At 41.0% G+C, this 25,938-nt stretch overlaps 1 protein-coding gene across 4 annotated transcripts in view; it reads right to left on the bottom strand.

Annotated features, from left to right (window-relative positions):
* Positions 1-524: 524 nt before the first annotated feature.
* The window catches only part of FBLN5 (fibulin 5), a 55,775-nt gene continuing 30,361 nt past the window's right edge, over positions 525-25,938 (bottom strand). For all 4 annotated transcript variants that reach the window (XM_056346296.1, XM_056346295.1, XM_056346298.1 and 1 more), the window contains 7 exons: positions 14,232-14,354; positions 11,402-11,518; positions 10,327-10,446; positions 7,401-7,523; positions 6,733-6,859; positions 3,661-3,856; positions 525-1,655 (listed from right to left, as the gene is read on the bottom strand). In XM_056346296.1, coding sequence (XP_056202271.1) covers positions 1,494-1,655; positions 3,661-3,856; positions 6,733-6,859; positions 7,401-7,523; positions 10,327-10,446; positions 11,402-11,518; positions 14,232-14,354 — 968 coding nt within the window. In that variant the 3' untranslated portion in view covers positions 525-1,493. The remainder of the gene's footprint in view (positions 1,656-3,660; positions 3,857-6,732; positions 6,860-7,400; positions 7,524-10,326; positions 10,447-11,401; positions 11,519-14,231; positions 14,355-25,938) is intronic.

The raw sequence follows: 25,938 nt of genomic DNA on the forward strand, positions 1-25,938 counted from the left end.
ACAGTTTTGGGCACTGCACTTTAAAAAAGATGTGAACCAATTGGAGAGAATCCAGATGAGAGCAACAAGAATGATCAAAGGTCCAGAAAATGTGATGTATGAGGAAAGACCAAAAGAATTGGGTTTGTTTAGACTAGAGAGGAACAGTCTGAGGGGAGACATGACAACAGTCTTCAGACATGTTAAAGACTGCTGCAAAGGGGAAGATAAACTGTTCTTTTATTTCTACTGGAAGTAGGCTAAAAAGCAATGGATTTAAACTACAACAGTGGAGATTCAGTTTAGGAGAAACTTTCTGTTGGTTACAGTAGCTATACCTGAGAAGACATTGCCTGTGGAAACGGTGGGATCCCATTGTTTGAGGTCTGGGTACTGGTGTAGTGGGGTCTGCTTTATGGCAGAGGCATGAATGAGAAGACTGGTCCAAGTCCCTTTTGGCATATTTTCCCCAGTGTTAGGAATGTAGGAGAGAGACTGCACGTGAACAGGACGATTCATTTTTTTCTAAGGAATTCGGACGGGTCTGAGCTGAGTGGTCCTTGAACAGGAGATTTATTGTAGCCTTAACTACAGAGTTAGTATCACTACCTTATAACCATTGCAAACTGTTTGCAACTATCACACTCAGGAAAACAGGGAAAAATAGAGTTCTGGTTCTTATCTGCTCTGAAGTCCCTGGACACTATTCTGGCAGTGGAGACCTGTGTCAAACAGCCTGGGTGTAAATAATCATAACATCCTAAATATTGTAAAACATACCATCCAGTGATAGATTTCTATGAACTCTGTTATATAGAAAGATTTAATACAGGAAGGAACCCAAACATGTGACACTTTGCTAGAAAGTAGAAGATTACATAGTACAACATGTATTTTGGAATGAATTTACAATGAATTTTAACTATAAAATAGAATCAAAGAAAAAACTGGTGAAATTAAGACAAATGCAGGGTGAATTGAGGCAAAGTGCCTGACTGATAATTCCAGAGATAATTGGGAATGTAAATTAGCACTTCTGAGATCCCTTGTTTCAATAGTTGGCTTTTTGTTTCTGTGTCTGCTTGCTTGTCTGCTTTCCATTTATAATGAAAAAAAAAAAAGAAAAAAAAAAAAAGGCAAGATTGCAAAAGCCAGCTTTTTCCTCAGTTTCTTTGGTGCTTTTTGCTAAGCAGCCTTGGGGCTACAAAGGTTCACAGTCTTTCAAACATAGACTCATACCCTAGAAGCGTTTACAATGGAAAGAAGAGTCCTTAAAATATATGACCACAGAAAGAATCATATGGGATCTGCTGACAATGTATCTTCAGATGTCTGCATCCTGGTAGGGGCTGTGCATGAAGAGGCCTCCCTCCTCAGACAGGCATAGGTCACCGGGTCTGTGGAAATACTGATTTGGTTTGGAGCTGCTATACGTACTGGCTTCTGAGGAGAGAGTTCTGCAGAGGAGGAACTGCCTCTTTTATTTTAATGTTTCCAGGACACAAACTCAAGGTTTAGAAGGAGTACTGTGACACGTATATCCTCAGCCGGATGACAGAGCTTCCTCTGAAGTTGATGACGGTGTTAACAGTGATCATTTCCAAGTCCAACTGAATGGTACGGGGCCCCTTCACGGGGCGGGTCATTACCAGAGTAGCACTGATGGGTCCTGTTTGCTGTGCACAAAGCAAGAGAAAGCAGGTGAGATTTTAAAAAACAGCTCTTGAAAACTATTGTCTCACTATGGTCTGCAAGCAGCTGAAGTAACTGTTTACTGTTGCATTGTTTCAAACCACTGCAATTCAGGGGAGAGAGAGCTTCATTTCAGCATTGGACTCCATTTCCATGTTTTGTATGAACTATCACCTTCTACAGTTTGCAAAGCCTTTGCAAGCCCTGCACACAAAAAGAGCTATTGAACATAGAAATTTGCTATTGTCCAAAGGGAAAAAGATGAAAACATGGATTTAGGGTATAAACAAGTAGTGACACTTTTTTTTTGGTGTGAGATTTATTTTGTTTGATGAGGGACACTTACTCTGAAGCAGTGAACACCAAGAAGGGGTTATGTTAGCAGAGCCTGGAGAACAGATGTTCCTATGTGAACAGGATCAGGGTTTGTTGTCTAATTGCATATGTTAACGTCACAGAACCTTAACCTCTGAAGAGACCTTTGAATATGCAAAGGCACTTCAGAAAATCTGTGTTTTAGTAAGTGGAAGCAGACCTTTGAAGTATCTGGCCAGAACAGTAGATTATGAGAATTTAAAAATCAGAGCTTCTGACGTTAAAAACAAGCGTAATTTGTTTTCCAGCAGAAACTTACGTACACAAACCAGGACGTGTTTTACCACGAAACCAAGCATTTGTGTTATCTCCGATCAGAGAAGCCTGACCAAGCTGGAAGGAGGAGCTGGGCGGGCTGCCCTGGCTGGGCCCTAGGCCCTAGTGCCTCAGCCCCCGGGGAGCTGCATCCTGGGATCCTGCTTCTCCCCAGTGCCCCTTGCTTGCCTGGCCTTGCCTTGCCTTGCCTTCTTGCTGCTGCTCTCGTTCTTCCCAAAGTACTGAGTAGGCACCACCAGCTAGCTGCCAGCCTGCAGTGGGATGGGTGCTGCTGCTGGCAGAGGGGAACGGACAGCTTGTGCAAGCATTTTAGGTCATTTTAGGTGACAAATGAATGGGTGTGTGATAAATAAATAAAACAAAACTAGCAGATTTGAGCAATGCTGGTTGCTGGAGCCTTAGCATCTGGTGTATTGATCCAGATGATAAGGAAAGGTCAGTGGGATCAGTAATGACTTTGCAACAGGAAAGCTCTTGTGAGATGTAAATGATCATTCTGGGACCACTTCTCACTTCAGGATTTTGAAACATTTTCCTTTTTTTACAGTGAGAATCTGAGGCTTTTGTGAGAAATGTGTACTGGAGTCTATCACACTACCAGTTTCTGTGAGGTATGGGAACCGTCAATAGCCGCTGAACATAACTCAGTGCGAATATCAAAGTCAGGTTTTGCCTAGGCCTAAAAATCAGCCTTGTGAATGTCACCATCCCTGGTAGCTGTGCCTCATTCTGTGCAGAGACTTCCCATTACCCCTGCATGTCAGAGATGCAGCAAAGATTGGGGAACAGAGATGTCTTCTGAGGAAAATTCAGATTAAAAAAACAGTAGTTGTGTTTCCTCTAACAGCGTCTGCATAAAATGTGTGTTCTCAGTGAAAAAAATACATAATAAATGAAAACAAAGAACCCAGAAAGTAATTTCTTGGGATAAAGGGTTGGGGGTTTTTACTAATTTTTTTGGTTTTCAGGTTTTTCAATTTCCAAGGAAGGCCTTAATAAAACAAACAAGAAACGTTGACTCTTTTAGTGACAATTACTGATTGCCCATCAAATAAAAAAAGTGTGGGAGACCTGGGCTATTCTTAGACATGGGAACAGCCCTGGACTTGCCTGAACCTTAAGTGTCATAAAACAAGCATGTTTGCTTTGGGTAGGTTACCTTCCTGAAAAAGCCAGCAGCCCCTGCAGATCAGCACACTGCTCTGCATGTCTACATGTCAAAATGCCTTATACTGAAGGTTTAAATGATATTAATAAAAACCTGAGTTCTGCTACCAGAAGAATATTCAGCTAATGAGAAGATACTCTGTGTTTTCTCTCAGTGAGCACCAGACTTACCCGCATGTAGAATTCCCTGCCCTCATTCCCTGATTTGATTTGGAAGATGTAGTACGCTCCAGGGTAGCGAGTTGTTGCTTGCATCTGAAATATGTCAGAGGGCACAGACCGCCCGGACACCATATCCATCACTCTGTACAAGATGGTGAATGGCTGATCTCTGCAACCGGCATTTTCAGCTGGACACATGCAGCGGCTAATTGTCAGAGATAGGATTGTCATCAGGGGTTACAAATTGCTGTAATATCTGATTCTTTATATGCAAATACAGCTGCATAAATAAACAAACAAACAATGTTGTCTACTAGCTAAAAGACTCAATAAAACTTGTAATGAAACTTTTAATGAATTTTCTCCCTTTTAGTATTCTCTATATTGATATTCTGGCCTACCTATATCCCTGCCTTCTTTTTCTTGTCTTCTAAGCCAAAATGTCTTGGCATCCTTTGTCTCCTTAGATCCCTTGAAAACCTGTACTTCCTTTAAAGCAGCTCTGCAGGTGTAGAATAACCAGTACATGTTTGTTCTGGTAGCAATTTAGACTGAACTGTCCCCAAATTAATGTTAAATTTCACTGCTGATGCACATAAATGTTGTATTCTTTGTTTAACAGCCTTTTATATACTACATGAAAACATACACTGAGACATCCCGGACCAAACCAAAGCTCTAGCATCAGATGCAGAACCCTAAGGAAGAGCAGGATAGCAAGCCCAGTGGATGAAACTTCCATCAACAGCCCCCAGTGGTATGACTCGGGAAACTCTTGAAACAAAGATGTCTTCTGTGTATTCATCACACAAATGCCTTAATGCATTTCTTATCCATGTCCAGCTTCCCCTTACACCTACATGAATGTTTGGCATCCACAGTCCCCTGCAGCCGGGAGTTCTGCAGCCCCCTTCACCTCTCTCTGCACTGCCCCTTGCTGACTTTGATGCTCCCAGCATTCCAATGAAAGGAGAGAGGCCAGTCAACCTCTGCAGCTCAGGGTTTCATATTTGACCCTGTTAATGGCTGAAGAGTCCTAACTTAATTGTTTTTCACAAGACAGCTGTTCCATAGTTTTGACCATCCTCATTGCTCTTTTTGAACCTTTGTCCAGTTATATGTCTTTTGAGAGGAGGTGAAGGAGCTGCACAGCACTGAAGATATGGTGTGTGCTCTAATGATATTCTCTACCTATTAACACCTCAAATTCAGATTGCTTTTCTGAGCCCTAGTGAGTACTGCAGATCATGGAACTATCCGTAACAACCCTCAAATCTCAGTTTGGACGGATTATGATCAGATCAGTGCTCTTTATTTAATTGTGATTTTGGGATTGTCTTTTTACCTTACATTTCACTACACTGAGTTTCACCTGTCATTTTTATTGCACACTCATTGAAGCTCCTTCTGCCATTCTTTTCTACCCACCCTTTTCTCTACTGTCTTCAGACACTGTTGCAGACTTTGTCCATCTCATGTTTTTTCCTTTTTCCCACATTGCTTACAAATACATTGGACAAAGTAGGTCCAGCTCATACCTCTGCAGACCTTCACTGTGAAAGCTGACAATTCAATACTATATTTCTTTTTTATCTTTCAACCTTTTATTCCTCTGTACCAGGGACTTCTCTCTTACTTAAGGCTGCTTAATTTCCATAATAACCTTATTTGAGGTTCTTTTCAGAAGCCTTTGAATACCCAAACAGACCGCTTCAGCCCATGTGCCCTAGCCACATGCTGCTCATTTCTTCGGAGAACTCTAATAAAGTTGTGAGGCAGGATGTCCCTTTAGAAAAGCCATGTTGGGGCATTTACTGGAAAAGACTTGGGTCTTTTTGCCAGTTTTTTCTATAATCTCCACTACTGACACCAATTTCAGACAGTTCATCTGGCATGCCCCCCATAAAAAGGCTCCTGGCATTGCAAACACCCAATTCCTTCCACAGAAAACACAATTGCAAGGAATTCACTTGGCTTTTATATTGACCACTTCTAGACATATGCCACAAATTGAATGCAGTCACATCTAGACTGCCAAAGCCAAAGCCACCAAACACAGAGATCAAGAGTTCTGGCACAAGCTGATCTGCAAGGACTCTGTAGTTGGGCTCTGGGGAATTTACATGCAGAGGCTTCAGATATTCAAATTCCAGTTTAAGACTGCTACCTCTGAAGGTAGGTAAACCCAGAACTGGAAGAACAGAATGTGTTCACTCCTCAGCTGCCCTAATTCCAAAAGGATTGTAAAGATATGAATAAATTATAATGGAAAGAAGCTGATTCTTCATCTCTTGCCTTTCTATAAAATACATTAGGCTACCAAGCAATCCCAAGTAATTGGGTTTAGTGCAAACACTATGAATGAAATACCATTGGGCTGCAATATATATAGATCTGTCTGGAGATGAAATATCTTGAGCCCTAGGCAAATACCTACAAAAATGTAAAAGAATCAGGCAATTTTTACAAATGTGGGATTTATTTTTTTTTGCTTTCTCACGTAATTCCAAATTTAGACAGTAACAGTGCCAACAGCCCTATCCAGACATATCCACTTTCTGGACAAGGCAAATCAGTCTGTGGATTTTTCAGCTCTTTTAACCTTTAAGCAGTAGGAAACTACTTGTATCCTGCTATAACTGTCATCTAATATTTTAAAGTACTTCCCAGACATAAGCTAATTAATATTTACAGGAAATACTTATACTAATAAACAGGCTGCATTTGAGCATACGTGAAACTCAGTTAGTAATGTAAGTAAATGTCTCTTATTACATTACAAACTTTGCTGTTTTCTTTACTCACTGATAAAAGTGTTTTTCCAGTCTAACTTCCCACACATCTGAGTATCATATCATCATATCGTACCACATTATATCACATCCCACCTGATGACCTGGTAAGGAATTGCAATTTATTATTTCATAAAGCTTACCAATGATAAATGTAGCAACAGCATGTATGTATAGCTCTCTAGACACAGTCCACGGCTGCATCGTAAAAATGCAGCGTATTTGGTTCACTCTAGATACACTTCACACAGATACAATTCACTTTTATGGCCCTGGGTAGGTTACTTACTTCTCATTAATCTGGATATAAGGATCCTCGCATCTTACTGGGTCTAAACATTTGTATTCTCCTGGGATATTGAAACACGTTTGCTGTGAAGTGCAGGTGAAGTTTCTGGTTTCACATTCGTTGATATCTAAAACACAAGAAACAAGAGAAAGGCTAAAGCAGGGAAATATGTGTAAGGTATCACCCTTGCAAACTGGTTTCCATCTTAAGGAATTGCCCCAAAATTCATAACAGTCTTGCACCATGAGAAGTGGCTTTTTGATAACTGGTCCCTCTTTTAAGATCAATTTTTACTCTGTTAATTTCTGCTTATTGGAGTGCTCCCATCTGCTAAGTGCTGCAAAAATAGAAAAGACATTGGCTGCTCAAGCTCTCTGACCTTAGAGAATGGGAAAACTGAAGAGATGTGCAGCAGAGAGGAGAGCATCTGAGGGCTTTCCTGTGTAGTGTTTCCTAGTGAGTAAAGTCTTATTTTCATATCAACATACCAATTCACCTCAGTGGGATTATTCACGTGATGACATTCTTACCAGAATTCCATAATTGGCCCCTATGAGTATTTCACTGTGCAATGCCAACACCAAGCATCTCAACTGAAAACCTCTTTCCAGACACAGGACCTATTTTCTGGTCCCCTCAGGTTTTAATCAGTGCAAGAATGTTCTTACCTTGGCAGCTTCTGCTATCGTCAAGCAAGTTATAGCCTGAAGGACAGATACAGTAGTAAGAACCAGGTGCATTCACACATTCGTGCTGGCAGAGGAACTCTGAGAAGCTGCATTCGTCCATGTCTGCAGTGGTAAAACAAAGTTTAGTGTCTTTGGCTTTACAGTCAAAAGAGCAGTCCCACAGGCAGGTGGCCATCCAGGCTATGTGCCCATCACCCCAGCTGGAGGCTGACACCCCCCAGCTCCCTAGAGCTCTGCAGAAACCTGGCAAAATGCTATACAACAAGCTGTTGGTTAAACATTTTTCTCCTAGGGAAACCAAAGCTGCTGCTGAACACAACGTGTGACTTTTATTTATTTATTTTTCTTTTTGAATACCTGTCACTAGTTGGCTGTTTTCAGTTCTGTTTTACATCAGAGATAGAGCTACTCCAACAACAAAGCTGCAACTGTAATTTGAAAGGAGAGACTTGCCAGGGTGGTGTTCGTTCCTTTTTTTTCTTTTTTTCTGGAGAGCAAACTTCCCGTTCCCAGGGCCACATGAGTCCCAGCAGAACTCCTGCAGCCAGCCCTGGCTATTTTATGTTTCTTAGCCTCTAACCAGTTACTTCCAAGGCATTCCAGCAAGACTACAGAGCTCATCCCAGCTTGTGTCAGACCTACTGGAAGGCCCAGCCATCTCCCAGATACCCAGGAAGCTAAGCAGTCTGTCAAATCTCTGATTGAAAACAGAAACTGTGCTCTTTTCCCCTTGCACTCATGAATTGAACAGTCATTGTATTCTGCAGATCTGTGCTCGAGCGAGAAAGACGAACTTCAGAGCTGCACAAGGAGGCATCGCTGACTGAGGGGAAAACACATGCAAAGGCGCTAGACTGAGGGAGGCTGCAGTTAATCATTTCCTTATTTCCCCTGTTCTGGGGAAGAAAGAAACAAAGGCCAGAGCCCCAGCCAGGAACTCCCAAGTTCTTATTCCCAGCTCTGACATGTTGACTCTCCCAGGCAAATCACTTTTACTCTTCAGACTGAATTTCCCTTTCTTCTAAATTGGGCTTAGTCCATTTATCTACTTCTGATGTTTTGTGCAGATGGATTGGAAAGTATTTGAAGTCCAAATATGTCCAAGTGGCTTTATGGCTGCAACCACATTATCAAAAAGGAGATGAAAGGAACCCTACACCTACACAGTCCTGTTACTGTGTGACTTCCCCTAGCAAGTTCGCTGAAAAAAACACCTTCCTGGTAAAACACGGACTGGGGCCTGACTCCATAAAGGGACTGAGATATCACCCACACCCTCTAGGTGTCCTAGCCCAGACCTCCAGCACATCAGATTCATATAACCTGTGCTCAGCTGCTGTCAGGTGCTGGAGGGACTTAAAGCCCGGAGGGTCCTACATTTCTGCTGCTCACCCCACACAGGACACACACACCTTTGCTGTTCCTGAACACTTCTGGCATTCTGCTGACTACCTGCAGAGGACCAAATGGTAGGTATTTCACAGCACACCTAATGCATATGCAAGATCTCTGTGATTAAAAAATAATGCCTATGTTGGGAAAGGCAGGTTGAAATCTCTGCCTCTCTCCTTGAATTGGGATAGGGATGCCTCCCATCTTCAAGGTAAGCCGGCTGCTAGACCATGGGCTGTTGAAGTACATCTGAGTCCTGGGTGTCTCATAGGAGTGTCCTCCTAAGCAGCCATTCCCCCCTTGCAAGCCTCAGTGATGTCCAGCGATCACTTGTGAAGTGAAAGAAGCTCATCCAGAGAAATCTGATCAGCTTTGACAAGCATTTTCTTGCACAGAATTCTCAAGAAAAGGTTTTCTGCTCTAAAACTGGGTGGTGGAAAGTCCCTTTTGCTGGCTTAACTCTCAGACATGAATAAGGCTCAAGTACCACCTCTTCTATCACCATTTTGTCCTGGCAATGTTTATATGGCATTGCATTGAACTTAACTGGTTCGGGCCTCAAGCTAGCTCAGGAGCGCATAGAAGGGTGCAGGAGTCTAACTTAGAAGCAGAAACTCCATCAGAAAGCAGAAAACTTAAGGCAGGTGTTGCAGCTCAAAATGTTAAAAGTGAAAGACCCTTTAGAGATTTGAGTCTTTGTTCCTTCCCTTATAACAAGGAGCTTTGCAGGGAAAAACAGCTTTGGAAACACTAATCTATACACATACTGCATATAACATCTTCCCCCTCAGAAACAGCATATTACATCTGTTTACTGTAAATTAAAAAACAAGTATTTTCCAGTGCATTTTTCCTTCCAAGAAATATTGGCTGGATTCTCTAATTTTATCAGGCTGTGGGAACATTAAGCACAGAAATAAGTTTTGCCTTCAATTAAAATAAAGCAATAAAATAAAAACAAAAACAAGAGAGGAAAAAGTATAGTGACATAAGCACAGTTTCTTCTGCTATGTGCTGAACAGATTAGCAGTATCTGTACTAAGAAACCATACTGTTTCTGAAGTGTAGCCAGAGCCATACAGGGGAAACTGAGGAAGGTTTCAGGCAGAAGTGTGCAGTAATAAGAGCAAGAGGAATATATGCATTCAACAGACAAAGTATTTCTTTAATCGTGGAAGAATGTTCTAGGACTATCCCTACTTTACTTGCTCTAATAAAGCTTCCTGTTCAGCATTACAAAGCATTTTCTAACGTTTTGCTGTTATCTTGGAGCTTTGTAATAATTAGCTTATTTCTTTAAAACCATTTTTAAAGATGGCAGCCCTCCTCCATTGTGCTTTTCTGGTTATTTGCTATGTGCTTTAACTGTAAGGTCATATGAGTTGCTATCCTGCTGCTAACCATGTACCAAGGCAAAAAACTTTTTAAAAAGCATGTACAAAACAATACATTGGAAAAAGAAAACTTAATAGAATTAAAGAAACTGAAACAATAAATAATTAAAGACAGTTACCACTGCAGTTAACTCCATCAGCTTCCAGTTCATAGCCAGGTTCACAGCGGCAGAGAAAAGAGCCGTAGGTATTGACGCAGGTCTGAGTGCAAGGGTTTTCGCTTGTACATTCGTTCACATCTATGGGAAACCAAGAACCAATGCATCAGTGGCTTCTCCCCAAACCCTATTTTCAATTCACTACAGTAAAGCAATTCAAAGAGATTAGCTGTACAGTCAGAATGAATTGTTCTGAAAACATATAACCAAGTCAGTATCGTTTATTGGGATTCAGGCTGGTGCCTGGAAATAGCATGTTGGAAACACAACATGTGTGGAAACAAAGCATTTTGGGAATGTCTTCAATCAAAAAAATAACACAGAAGATGGGGATGAAATATTTATTACAAATGCTTCTGTCTTTATCCTGCAATTTAAAAACCATTGAACAGACCTGAGACAAAATGCAGCAGGGTTTTCTTGAGGACGATAATGCAATGAGGAATGGTCCTCATGGTTACCTAGGGCTAAGACAAAACCAATTTTAATTTTTTTTCCTTTTAGGACAATAGCAGCTTCTGGCCATCATTAGCACTGACTTTCCTTCAGCATGTGTAAAGATGCTCCCTGTTTAGCTAAGGAGAGGCTTTACAAGAGGTTGTGCTGGCTCCGATTGAAGTAGCGCATCACAGCAAAAGGTGGTCTAATGCTCAGGATTCTAGTCTGGAATTTGGGACAGTCAGATCTAATTTACTGATCTGACAGAGTTTTCCGGTCTCAGGTGGGTCACGCAGCCTCAGATTTTGAAAGTAAATTCAGTGCCTAAACTCTTGGTTATTTCAGTGAATTGAGCAACTCTGTATTTTAGGGGTCTTGGGCCTGTGTGCATATTTCTTCTGATACATCGGTGATGTTGCACCCGTACCCCTCTGAGATACTGTGAAACTACAAAAATATCTCAGGTTGACAAACCAGATATGAACATTTTCAAAAGCAATGTTGAGAAGGTTACTTGTATTCTAAAAACTAAGCAAGTTTTAAGGGTGTTGCTGGGTTGGGACCAAAGATTTCAGTCGTGGTTTACCGCACACAGTACCTTGGCATGATCTTCCATCATCATTAAGGGTAAAGCCTGGGTTGCACGTACAGGAGTAGGAACCAGGCACATTGGCACACAGCTGCTGGCAGTAGCCGTAGCGACATTCATCTATATCTATAGATGGGAAAGATGAAAAGTAGAGTGGTCTGCATTTTCACATGATGATGCAAAGCAGCAAACACACTAAGTAAATGGTACCAATAACACAGCATAGTGGTTATGGATATAACAGCCAAACTTTCAGGCATTCAGGCCCAGAGTTATAGATAAAATACACCTTTACCATGAAGAATGTAGTAATGCATTTTTATCCACAACTGACATCTATCAGTACCTCCTATGAACTGACTGTCATTGCTGTAATTTTCGGTGTAATGTGACGTCGTCAGGAAGCCCAGAGTCAGTCCCTTTAAGCAGCTACCTTGAAGCACACCTGACACCTGGCACAGTCTGTCAGCACAAGCACAGCCAATGTTGTGGCAAAGTTTTGTCAGAATCAAGATAGAAACCTTTTTTGCCTCCACATATACCAAAGCTACTCACTAGAAAAGCATTAAGTATTTGCTACTAAATACATCTTTTAGAGAGGATATTCTTTAAAGACTTTTTTCTGAATAGTTACATTGACTTTTTAGATCAATTTTTGACGGACAAGTTATACTCTAAAATATGCAAACAATAAATGTAATGCCAAAATAATGGTTTGGGCTGAATTGCAGCATTAGCAATACATGCAACTGACTGTTACAAAGAAAATGCTCTAAGATACATATGATGGTAAGTGCTAGAATTTTGCCCCTGGACTAAGAACTGGAATGAAAGAGTTGGAGAATTTCTGAGGCTTTACATTTCCTTTGGTATCAACTGGCTTTTGATTTATGGAGATTTTTAAAATGGCTACTCTCAAAGCTTTGAAGTTAAGTTTGTGCAGTAGAAAACCAAGTGCGTTATTTCCAGTCAGATAGCAAGATAACCTAAAGGCCAGGGCCAGCTATGGTATGTACACCAGCAGTAGGCTTGGCCCAAATCCTGCAAAAATGACATAGGTTTTAAGTAAATGAATACCTCATTTCACTGAAACAATACATTACTTTAAAATACATGCTGTGGCTTTTGCAGGGCTGCTTCTTGTGGGTGGGTCGTGTGGATACTGCTCTACTGGCTCCTCCTGTATAAACTTTAGTGGGATAATTGCAACAGATGATAGAAGTGTAGCTTTTTGCAAGTGTGGTTTACTAACAGTGCACCAAAAAAGCCTGTCTCTAAAACCCAACCCAACCCACTGATTACAGTAAATGGTCTTTTACTGCTTTATGCCAGCAAAAATCACTTCTCCAAGGCCAGCAGAAAGTATGGAAAATTGAGACTTTTTTGACACTTCGGGAAAAATATAGCAACTCCCAATATAATTTGCTTTTAGCTCTTTGCATTGCCTTGTAACAATCCACCCCATGATTACTTAAAGTGGGCCACACTGGGATGTTATTGCCTATTTTAAATAGCATAAGCAGATACTCAAATCAATTCAGCAATGCAACCATTTCGGTTCTCTGGTATATCCATCAAGCAGTAAAGTACTTCAGATCCATGTCCAAATCCTGAATGCTGCACACAACCCTTTCGTTCGGGCTGTAACTGGGAGAAGTAAATGGGTAACAAAACAGGTGATTCAGAGCAGAATCCCCTTCCCGCCCTCCCTCATCTCCATCCTGTCAAGTACTCCTGTCCAACCCGCAGCACAATCTATTTTTTCCCAGAGAAGAGGAATTATCAGTGATTAAGGAGCAAGGGGCTTGGAGACTATATCCCAGGGGAACAACAAGACAGTGACTCCCCAAAGCAGCTATGGCTGCATAGACCCCAGCTTGGATGAGGCTCAGCTCTGTCCCTGCCAGGTGAGTTGCACAGCAGCTGTTCACAGTAGTTAGGAAAGCAGCCATGAGTCAGTCCTTCACTGGAATTGGTATCTGGGAGGAGAAAGCTGGAAAATAACTGAAGAAGCTCCAGGGATGAATGGGCAGGGAAAGCCCATTCTCCTTCCAGCCGAGGTGTTGTGTCAGAACAGTCCAGCTCTGCAGAGCTGGCAGGCAAACAGACTGAGCCGAGGGGAAAAAAATAATAATGAGAAAACTTTAAACAAAAAGTTGTATCCTATCTCCTAAGTCCTATCTGTGTATCTAAAATTAACATCTACTTCATCATCCCATGGGCAATTCAACTGAGGGGAATGGGCTGGAGGAGAGGAGAGCTGGAAGGTTTTCCTGTGCTGTTTGTTGAGGGATGCTTTTTTCAACTGGGCTGAGCCGAAAGGATGAATAGGACATTGCTGCAAGGAAAATAGTAAAACTGAAATAAAACTGCTTGGAAGCTACTGAAACAGCACCCAGTTCAGAGGTAATTTTTTTCTCACCCTCAAGCAAAAGGGTTGGTTGAATCTAGGGACTTACTGGCCTCTTTCTTGGTATCAAGTTCTGGTCCCTTCAGGTCCCCATTGTCATAGTGTGGAAAGGACAGGTCTGTGTGGGAATAAATCTTTTTGTATACATCCTTATGATCACTCGTATATGAAAGGGAATCCTTCAGAATGGGAACATGAAAATACCATGTGTTACATGGACGCTAGTCATGTGGCATTTACATCTACATTTTTGTTCAAGGGAGTCTCTCTGCCAAGCATACCATTGGCACTTAACAAAGATGAAAGGCGGTTTCCACATGGCTGAAGGTTTAACCGTGTCCTTGACAAAGATGGTCAGTGACATAATTTCAACTGTTTACAGGTACACAAACACAGATGCTACAATACCATATTGCACGAGGTTTTTACCTAAACACTGGCCTTCTAACAGCCAGTAGCCTTCAGTGCAGGAACAGGTATACCCCCCCTCCGTATTTATGCAGATCTGGGTGGGGTTACACTGGTGAGAATCTGAAGCGCATTCATCCACATCTGCAACACAGAAATATAGCAAGAAAGCATTAGAAATGGCAACGACAAAAGATTGTTCACACTGTACAGGGACTTGCACTCACAATGTGTACACTCGCTCCGTGTGAGGAACTGAAGTGCAGTGGACTAGAGAGAATGACCATAACCTGAAATGAAATTCATAATAATAAACATCTGAGGGCAGTGAGAACTGAGGGTTCTCATCATACCTCTCCCTTTTGCGGATGACCTAGTGTTTCTCAGAGCTCCTCAAGAAAGAGATCACATTACCTCAAGCTTTTGGTTACTTCTACATTTTGCTTTGTCACTGAACTGGGATTTCCATGCCACAGGGCAGTGTTCAGCCCTAGGGAAAGGCTGCTGAAAGGGCTATATAGCCCCACTGCAGAATAAAAGGTGAACGAGAGTTTGAGAGATGTACAAAGACGACTCAGACATATAAAAAAAAATTACTTCCTACCCCCACCAACACAGATTATCTCACTGTAATTTTTCTGACAGAAGGTTCAACCAAAACCAACCTTTACCTGACAAGAAAAATGTGTATTTCCCTGGAATCAATTTCCTGACAATAAAATTCTTTTCATTTTTTTTAACCATCTCTGTTGTTTTGAATGTATTTGGGTTTTTATTACAACCCTTTAGGGTGTTTTTATTATGGGCTTTTTTTTATTTTTAATTTTTTTATTTTTGCAAAAGAGGTGAATAGCATTCCTACATTTATATAAGCCAGGACCCTGGAACCCAACTGATTAAAAATGCCTTTCAGAGTCAGAAGTTCAATTTGAATCCCTCCTTGCTCAGTCTCTTCCCTGATGTTTCTGGCACTGGGTTTTCCTCTAGATGTCAGAAATGGAAATAGCAAAAGATAAATTGTGTCATTTTTTCAGCCAACTCAGATTTCTATGTTTTATTTATTGATATCTAAACTATTTCTGTTTTTTATTCCAGCACACTGTGCTCTGGATTTTGCTGAAGTACTATGTAATCTATGCAATGCTACTCTCTTGATCCCCCCTGATTCTTATTAACCCAGACTTTGTCAGGTCATGACTCAAAAGTATCTCAGGCACTGGTGTGGTGCAGGCAGCAGAGGGCAGGAATTGCATCTCAGTATCTGCCCCCGAGGCAACTAGCACAGCCAGTCACCTGTAAAATCCCAGCAGTCACGAAATAACTGACCCAATCTACCACAGCAGCATATCTGATATGTTTGGACATATAAATCAATATATACATGTTATATATATGGAGAGAGTCTGGAGTTCTTATCTTGCCAACATCTGTAACCAGAGCAATTTATGGTGAGTCAAAGCTGGTAAGATAACAAAAGCGGCACAATTAGAGGTAATTAGCTCTGTTGGAATTCAGTTCCCATGTATTTATTGGCCAGATGAAGGTTGGCAAAACGCTGGGGAAGTGGGAAAGGGGTAAGATAACAAGTCTAGACTATATAAGTAGATAGATATGCTGTTCAGTTCAGCTATTGCTTCTGTGTTTGGGCTAAAAATTCTAGATCCTCCCTTCATACAGCATATCAGACATAATTGGTTGTATTTGAACACAGATTTTATCTAACCATAGATTTAATAAGAATTATGTTAATGTTTTTTCTAAATGAAAAAGCTTTCTATTTATCATGTTTGCTTATTGTTTTAGGAGTGGGACCCTGGGATCTGGCCAATTCTGCTGTTTTTAACCTGCCCCAAGCTTTAAAAGATTTTAATTTTCCATGCTTTCTGCTTCCAGTAATATTAATAAGTGAAGCACAGTGGAGCCAAAATGAAGGTCTGGGTCTTACCACCACGTATAGTAGCGATGCTCTTTGAAGACTATAGGTCCTCCACTCTTCTGTGGTGTATCTTTCTTTCAGGGGTACAACATGCATCCTTTACTAAAAGCAAGAGGTGGCTACAGGATCAGTTTTATTCCTGAGTCATCTTTGTAGCAGTTGCATAAGCAGCAGTACAATCGCTTCAGAAAAGTAAGACATTGATCCTCTTTTCTTTGCTATCTGCCAAAACAGATTTCTATGCTTACTCCCAGTCTTCACCTTCTGTGGCGGTATTGGAGAAATATTTCCATTTAAACACAACATTTTTTACAGTGGAGGCTACCTGTGGAGTTTCTGCTCCACAGAAAACTTGATCAGCCTGAAGCTGTCTATGCAGAACACCTTGACTCCCCACATTTTACACTGAAAAATACCTCACTGACTTCATTGATGAAGTTTCATGCAGCCAACAGGTATATACAGCTTTACTGGTGGCATCAAATCTTTCTGCGTGGCCCTGAACACAACACCCAGTTCTATATTAAGTGTCTCTGGCTTTCTCTAAGATTGCCCCTCACCGTGATGTGCCATTAAACTCTAACAGACCCAGCCAATGCAATCAAATCAATGAGTTTTGGCAAGCAGCCTTCTCAGTTCAAACAGGTAGTATAATCCCAGCCTGTTTGCCAACAGTTGTTTACATTACATGGGCTGACTAAGTGAAAGCTGATAATTTGTGCACTGAAAAAAATGTCGGTGCAACAACTGGCTAACCATTAGGTATCCTCTTGAAGAACATCAGGGCTGGGAGACAGAGGGTGCCTTGCCCAGCCCACTTACACAAGTGCGGCATACAGCGAGAACTGGTGTGGCTGATAAAGTAAAAACCAGACATTTGACACCAAAAGGAAAAAAAAGAACCCCAAAATTATTTCCACTGCGGAGAAAACTAGCCATAAAACTTCAAGAGATTGCCTATAATAGATTCACTAGACTTAAGTGCCAGCAAAGAAACTGTATTAAAACACTCCCAGGGCATTTTTGGTTGAGTGGAAAATTTCAAGTGGAAACAACCTGACAACTAGTCAATAATGTGTAAACAATTTCTTATTCTTGTTGCACAGCTTACGTCTGTCCCATACAGACATAAATCTTAGGTGTGTTCATGCCCTGGGAATACCACCCCAAAGCTCATTCATACCACCTTTGCCCTTGGGTTAATGAGTAAAACTGTGATGCTAAATGTATGTGATACTAGGTTGTCAATAGTTTTGTAGGTTCAAAGTAGGTAAGACAAATTCAAAGAACAAAAAATTGTAAGGACTACTCAATCCAAGGATAGCACATGTGGCTAAGAAGTCCCTTAAATGCAGTCTTCTGGAGCCTGGAAGAGTTCCTCTAACTCAGCATAACTTGTGTTGCAGTCTTCACCATGGAAGGAAATACCATAATGAGTTGTCTAAGCCCCAGAGTAAAGTCTAATTAGCTGAGAGTAGATGAGTTACTAAAGTGAAGCAAGCTAGCAAGAAACCCCAGAAACCCCACTGGCCCCTATTCGAGATGTTAACAGATTGTCATATCTGATGATTTTGGCATCAGTACCATGAAAGCATCAGATGATGTCACCCTCACTGATATCCAAGGATGGTTTTCATTACACTGAACCTATTTTAGTATTTTTCATCACCAAGATCCTTAGAAAACATTACCTGCATCCCAAGAGCAAGTCTAGGTTTTACCAATAGCTAGTGTTATTGAATACCTCTTCAGTGATTTTGGCTAGATTACTGAGTATGTGGCTATAACAAGAATTACCATGAGGTGAACTAGGAAGTAAATGTAAATTAGATCTGTCCTCAGTGAAAACAGTCTAAGGTACCCAGTAGTCACCATGCAGTACAAGGAACCATGGCAGCGGTGACCACTCTGTAAGTCATGCGCTGAGAATTTACCCAGGGGGAACTCATCCTTGCTCTTCATCGTCTATAGGGATAACAAAATCCCTGTCATAGTTCAGCCTCACCCACTGTTTAGCATCTAAAACTATTCAGGGCAGGGCCTGTCCTTTTATATGCAGAGCCAGTTCACGATTATTCCATTTTTAGTTGAAGCCTTCAATCCTAATACAAATCAAACTGTACTACAAAATCCTGCAGTGTCCCCACTGGGTGATAAATATCAGTGTCCCTGGATTTTAATAAGGAAATTCAAGACTAAGGAATTAAAGGACTAGCCTGCAACCACTCAACAAGAGAGAAGTAAGAACAGGTCACAGACATTTCTGACTTGCAGTCCTTCATATAGCCCAATACAAGCTGCCCCTATTATATGAACGCGTAAAGATGTGACTTTTGCAGAAATTTTGTGCAGCCTCTACATTGGCTAATGAGCTCTAAAGGAAAAGATTAACCATCATTTTGAAAGCATTATGTTCTACTAGGAGACCTCAGAGGCATCAAAGGCTCTTTCAGCTAAACTTTGTGCTGCTCACGATGTTACTGTTCTACTGTAATGGTGCGTTGAACCTCAAAGTTTCCACTAGCTACTGAAAGAGAGGGAACTATTGACACAGTCAGTGGCAAACTGGAAGTGTTATCTAGCTACCACACCTCTTCTTGCCCTTACAGACCAGACTGGCACTGTTGCTGTGAAATTACATATGAAAACAAGAGGATTTTAAAGATCATCATACCTAATAATTTTGAATAAGCCTGAATTTTCCCAAGTGACTAGTGACTCTGGGTGCCTCTTTAGACATTCTTGATTCTAAGACAGCAGCTGTTCAGCACTTAAAAACACACTAGAGAACCAAAGCAGAGCGGGATGGATCCCTGCTCAAAACTCTTGCCAAGGAGTGCTTGGCTAACGATGGCCCCGGATGTCTCAGCTCTTGATTATGCTGCTGTGTGCTATCAATTTAGCAGCCATCTATATTCTCTCATCCATCCTTCCAGTTGTGTTCATATTACTGCTCCCACAGCTAGTTCCAAGGGCAGAATTTCAGGCAGCAGTCCAGACTGAAATTAAAATTTGACCTGAAGTGGGAACAATTCATTTTGTTACTCCCCAGCTGAATACTGAGAGCAACCACATGGCCCATCCAGACCACTGCTCTCTGCCTCCTAAGAAATGCCACCTAGAATGAACACACAGCTTCATGGCTTGAAGCCATGAGTTTAAAGATCTTTGGTTTACTGGCTGTATGAGAGAATAGGTAGGCAGCATCTCCGTGTACGTTTCTCAGGAAGCCCTTGCTGCAAGAGCCTGAGCTTGAATACTTCAAAATGAACCACATCCCTCTCTCTTAGCTCAGTGTGTCTACCCCAAAAATTTATGCCTGTGGCAGTTTGGTCTAGCAACCCTGGGGTGTGATGTTCTGTTTGCTTGACATTTTGACAGAGGTGAGGTGGCTGGGGCAACAGGGTTTCATTTGGGGATTGGAAGGGTGGAGAAAGTGTTTTTTTATATTTCTGGCTCACTGGTTGCCTTTTGTGGGATGTGATGTGCTGATGCTTTGTTTTTATTGGTACAGATTGTATTCTTAATGGATGGCAGGATGCCTGGTGACTGGATAGATATCTTTTACAATGTCAAAATAAATAAATGAACTAATTGTGTTTAGCATGCAAATTACTGGCTTTGTGTTTTATAATCTATAAAAGCTAGCAGTAATCTTCATGGATTCTTCAGAATTTAGCCACATCATAGAACAATGACAAATCTAAAAAAATGGAAATAATTAAAAAGTCATGCATACAAAAAAATGGGGCAGCATATTAATATAGTCAGAAAGAAAACCTACATGCCAAACTGCAGCACAACACCACATTGCACCAGGGAGGCTAATTCTTATCAGAAGATGTAGTAATCTTTTATACTGACTCATGTCCACAAAGAATGCAGGACTGAGGCCACTCTCATTTGTGTCAATAACATTGCAAGAAATCACAGCATAAAAAGAAAAACAATAATTCGTTGAATTAAGACCAGACATATTAAATATTGCTCAAATGAAAGGGGCTAAAACTAGGAGACCAGAAATCTCAAGAGGGAATCATAAACGTGGAACCATGCTGTGAGTGTCTACAGGATCCTGAGGATCTGGTTTTGGTCCATCATTTTCCACATTTGGGATAAAATGCAGAGGATCACAAGCTGGTAGAATTGATAACTAAAAAGCGAATAGAATTCGTATATAAATGTAATTTACTAGGTATGGTGGGCACATTTGAAAGTGCATTTCAAGACAGACAAATGCAAGGTCGTATATCAAAAGTAAAAAACACTAGTCATGAAAATAACTCTGGGGTCATTAAAGATAATCACTTGAACATGAACCTTTGCTGACACAGTGTTGCTGAAGGACAAGCATAAACATGAGAACACGGAGTAGACACAGGAAACTGTACCACTACGTATTGCATTAGTAAAATAACTACTGAAATAGATTTTGGTGTCGACATTTCAAAAAGCGATATTACAGAGATCAGAAAACCTCCAAAGAGTAATTCCAAGCCATGAAAATTTGTCTCAGAGTATGATAGTGCTCCATTTAATAATCTATTTATGAAAAGGTTCAAGGTATATTTGCCTGTGATGTATAAGCATCTCCCTGGAAACAAAGATTTTAGCTGGAGATGGTCACTAAAGCTAGCAAAAAAGAATGGGATGGGCTTCAGTGTTTAGAAGACAAATTCAAAACAAAAACAAGGCAGAAACTTTAGTAGTACTGTACATTAATGAATTGAAAAACATAATAAAGCACATAGTAGCTGTTCCCTTACTTTAGGGCTTATACCTGAACAGTGTTTCTTCTTTGAAATATGCTGTAGCAAAAAACAGTGTGCTTGAAACATGAATTGCTGGGTAAGGTTCTATGGCCTATGTCACAAAAAATACAGATTACATGGTCAAAGTGGTGTCTAAAAAGTCTTAATCAAACGATTTAACATCATTCAACATTTAGTTATTTTTATCTATATCCATAAGCATCACACCTGAGATGTTCTGCTTGCTAACATCTTTCTTCATTTCCTAGGCCATTAGGAGATCTATCTTGGCCAGTGAAACTACGGAAAATAGGGACAAGAATTTTTAAAGTTCTTCCAAGTGATTTCTTCTTTGCAAAGATTTAAATATATGCATGTGCAAACTTTCATTTTTATCAATATTTTATCAATTATTTTTATCAATAAACATGATTTTTGGTGAGAGATATTGTACCTCTAATGTTGGTAGCAACTGCAGAAAAAATATGGAAAACTTGGAAAATGTTGATAATATTCTTACGTTAGAAGATGTTGAGTCATTAGCCTAAGGATGTTGGGCATGCCAACCACCTTCATTGGTTGGAGAAGGACACATAGACTGATTGCATTCTTATGAAGCATGAAGCAAGATAAAGGGGAAGAATCTAAATTATTATCACAGACAACCTGTTGAATCAAAGAGCCCAGAGAGAACTAAACTGCATGTTAGTGGGCATGCAGGAAGCAGGAGATTGTCTGGCAAACGAAGTGACTCCAAGAGGTGGAAAACCAGGGGAGGAAGCGAACAGACAGGAGGAGGAGGACCAGAGGTACTTAGGAACTAGAAGCACCTGCCCACTTGAAGGTGAGGCTGAAAAACTATAAGCAAAGACAGTGTTTTGCCTTTTTTATGGTCAGAAAACCAGGACTTTGTGAATAAACAGAATATTTTGCATTAAAGAATACAGAAGGAAACAAAATCCTTAAGATCAGCTCATCAGTTCAGAGACAATATTGGACTTGTTCAGGAAAAGACTTCTTTGGCAAAAAGCTACTTTAAAAGAAAATAATGAGTTTCCTTTTGGTATTTATGAGCATGTGGTTACGTACCACATGGCAAAGTAAATGCATATGGAAAGCTTACCAAAGAAGGTGCATCCCGAGGAGATTATTTGCACCTGCCACAGGCACAAGGGTGACTACTGCCTTACTGCGTTAAGTCCATCCACTGGTGCTGAAAGTGGTGGGATCCATGACCTCGCGTACCCCTCCACCTGGTTCATGCTCAAGGTGCTGTGACCATTCCACTCTCTCTATGACAGCTCCTTTCCCTGCTGGCTGGCAAGCTGATAATACCCCTAGCAGAGAGCTATCATGGAAGGATGTGGACTTGTCATCTCTGAGGTAGAACCACATTCTTGGAGACTTCGGCAATTAGAAGAGGAACTTTGCTTGGACTCTGTATTCAAGAGGGAAGCCAATGTGGACAGCAGATTTCCAAGACAATATGCTTTTGGCAATGTGTGCTGTTTTGCAGATGGACTGTTACATTTTGTTCTATTTGGAACATATTTAGCATGCATGACTTCCTTTCTTAAGTGATGAATTCTGATAATCATGCCACAAATTTCTGTGGGTCACAGTAGTAGCTATGACTGTGTTTTCTTCTTTTGATCAGCTATTGACAAAAGTAGGTAAGTTTTTGCCATCATGATTATTTGAAAGCCATTAGCACCATGGGGTTCAACACAATAAGGCTGAAGATTAATTTGACAGTTGAGACCACAGGTCGTGCAGATTGAAAAAAGTCTGCCATGGAAAGTCTTCTTCCCCTTGTACTAGGTGGTGTGGTGATTTTGGGGCCCTACTTCTTTATTTTATTCTGTCTGTGTTTTAGTCCTGCTCTTGTACCATCACAACCCCAGGAGTTCACCCCACTCTCGAGATACAAGGTTCTTGCAGAGAGGCACAGGGCTGCAAGCTCATTCCAGAATCTCCGTCTGCTCAAACACTGAACCTTGTTCAGTCATTTATAACCCTTAGGGCTCCATTTTAAAATAATACAAAGAATGGATGTCTATTTTTTATAGGAATAATTGCAGGCCAGGACTAAACATCCGAGCTCAGCAACATGCGTATCAGTTCCAAGATTACTTGGAACGGAGCACTTTCCCCAAACTTCTCCCCCACTCCTTATTTGGACACTAAGAAATAATTTCCTCAGTAGTAGATTTTTACTCAGTGAAATCACATGTTTTCTCAAAACTTTTTTTTCTCAAGATAATTACATTTGATAAGAAAAGGGGAGAAATAACAATGCCACATTCCTAAAGTGCAGACTGAAGCCAAATTCAAACTGCTGCTGTGTGGGATCAGTGTTTTTTTCAAAGGACGACTGACCCTGCTGAGCTTGGACACAATCCAGTATCAACTCCCTAAACACCTGTTTAATTGCATATTTCAGTGTCTGAGGAATGGCTGTTGGTTGCTGATTTCATTTTCTATCTATATCCCATATGCATTATGTTATTGGTTGATTGCTAAACAAGGATTAAAGTGGGTTTTTTTTCCACATAGATAGTCAGCCTGGAAGTGGATACTAAACAGTGTGAGTGAATCTGTAATGCTGCTCCTTCTGCCTGGTATGAAAATTGCTCAACATGTGTCACAGGTTCTAGATCTCCTGCCAGCTATCTGAGCCTTTCTTTAGCTAGCACACTTTTAACATTATTCAAAGATGATAAACAACAGCTAAACCATGAAAGGACTTTGCTCTTTGACCACAGTTCTAGTCCTGCTTTTGTGATTGAGATTTGTAAGACAGCCATGCAGGTAAGTGCATAGCAATGGGACAAAAGGGGCAGCATCCTCTTCTCCTTCTGCTCAGAACAGACCTGTGCGTGGTTCCTACACTTGGCATCACCTACATGACCACAGCTCCTCACTCCCATCGGTTCTCAGGGTTCCTTGCTGGTACAGGATCACACCTGGTGGTGTGGACTATTCCCAGTGTCCCATGAGAGCTTTTGCACAAATGCACAGTCTGCATGTTTATTCTGGGATCAGAGATGAGACAGAAACTACTGATTTCAGCAGAGGGCTTTGCTCAAACATGGAAACTCCGTGGACTGGAGCATAACTGTATTCTCTGAATTCATGATTGCCTGTTGCATATTCTGCACAAATTACAAAATCCATGGTCATTGCATGTGATTTGGGAATCTTGGTTATTTCCCCGCTGCACTTACACTATTCCAAGAAGCTGTGTTACAGCAGAACAAGAGTGACCCAAGTACTGTGCTAGAGCGGGTAGGGATGTGTTAGCATCCCACCGATAACACTGAACCAGCTGAATTAGGAGGTACCAAGCAGTTGCTACTAATAATGGTTTCATCTTCATCAGCAGGAAAGGTATTTGTCAGCTGAATAAATAAAACGTTACTGTTGTACTACCCATTTCTCAAAATTACCTCTTTTCTACGATCATATGCTACACAGATCTCCTGGTAGGGTCGTGAGAAGAGCCAATGAGCACTTACTGAGAATGCTCCCAGCTGCTAGGACGTTATGTAAGTGGCACTTTCTATTGCAATGGAAATGAAAAAGATGTGCAATCAGAGCCAGGAAACGTACACTAAGAAATTAAAACAGACCTCTAGCAAAAGGTCTTTACAGTTCTCCCTTTGCTGGGTGATATGAAATAGTCTTATACAAGAACCTCTAGAGAAGGCTTATAAAATTTCACAGCAGAACCATTAACACTGAAAAAGTGAATTTTCTATGGCTGAACTGTGTATTTTCCCTGCAGTTCTATGGGATAGTTTAAAAAGACCCTGTAAGAAGGAATATATTAAAAATATAGGAGTTTAAAGCACTATTTATAAAGCTTTTAAACACGTATGTGAAATCCTATTGGCTTCTCCTCCAGTGAATTATTTCAAAGACTTTTCTGTTAGGGTACAGAACATGAGAGAACTAAGAGAACTGCTATTCCAACTTTTGCTCCCTGGGGAGCTTTGAGCACAAATAGTCCAGCCAGCTGGTTAGCCAATTGGTGGTCAGTTTACATTTCCTCTAATAAGTGAACTTCTTGACCGTACATTTTAACTGAGTCATTAAGAGCTCCTTTTCCAAGCATTTTGGCATGCTAAAGAGGTCTGAGACTGTGAACAGACCACAATAACTAGTAAAGAGAACAGCCCTACTTTTAATATGGCAGAAGAAATTGATCCAAATCGATCCAGAAATTAAAGCCACAATCAAAACAAAAGGATACAACTATCCACCTGCAGGACATAACAGAAACTATTATTGGAAGGGTTGCTTCTTCCATTAAAAGGCAGCCACTTTAGATGTGCAACATGACAAAAGCTTAACCACTGCTCAAGCATGTTGTGCAAACAACTGTGGGAGTGAAGCATTTGAGATCTGAAAATACAAGAGAGATTCTAGGTCTGCAATGTGTACATACCCCTATAGAGAGCTCAGTATGGATGCTCTAGTCACTCTCACAGGAAACCTTTAAAAAGAAGACCCCATGTATCTATAGAAACAAGGGAACTCCATTGTGGGGAACTGGAATAGTAATATGAGTTTCGTTACTAACTAGTCTCTCACAAAGCTGCAGCAATCATCACCAGCATCTCATTCAGGAAACGACTGGATTCAAAGGTACTTGGCTTGAGCATGCAGGGAGGCTCCAGCCGGAGGTGGCATGGCTGTAGATTGCCTCATGTTGCTTGCACTGCATGAGTCAAACACACATGCAATAGAGGCTGCAGTGCTTTGTCTTCCTGCAGGAATCTAAGACATTATTCCATGAACTTAGCTGATAAAATCAGGGAGAAGAGCCTGGCTGCACCAACAGTGCCTGCAGAACGTGCCTGGATGGGCAGTTTTATATTTGCTATACACAACTCGGTACTCACATTGCTAGTCTGCCCAGGTGCAGCCACAGGCTCTGCAGGCAGTGGGAGTTAGAAGTCCTTCTTAGATAGGGAGAGCTTCAGATCTCTGCCCATAGCAGTAACCCTTACCAGCTGCTCTAGGAGCTGTCATGATT

Source organism: Falco biarmicus, chromosome 7, assembly GCF_023638135.1.
Source record: "Falco biarmicus isolate bFalBia1 chromosome 7, bFalBia1.pri, whole genome shotgun sequence".
NCBI classification, from domain to species: Eukaryota; Metazoa; Chordata; class Aves; order Falconiformes; family Falconidae; genus Falco; species Falco biarmicus.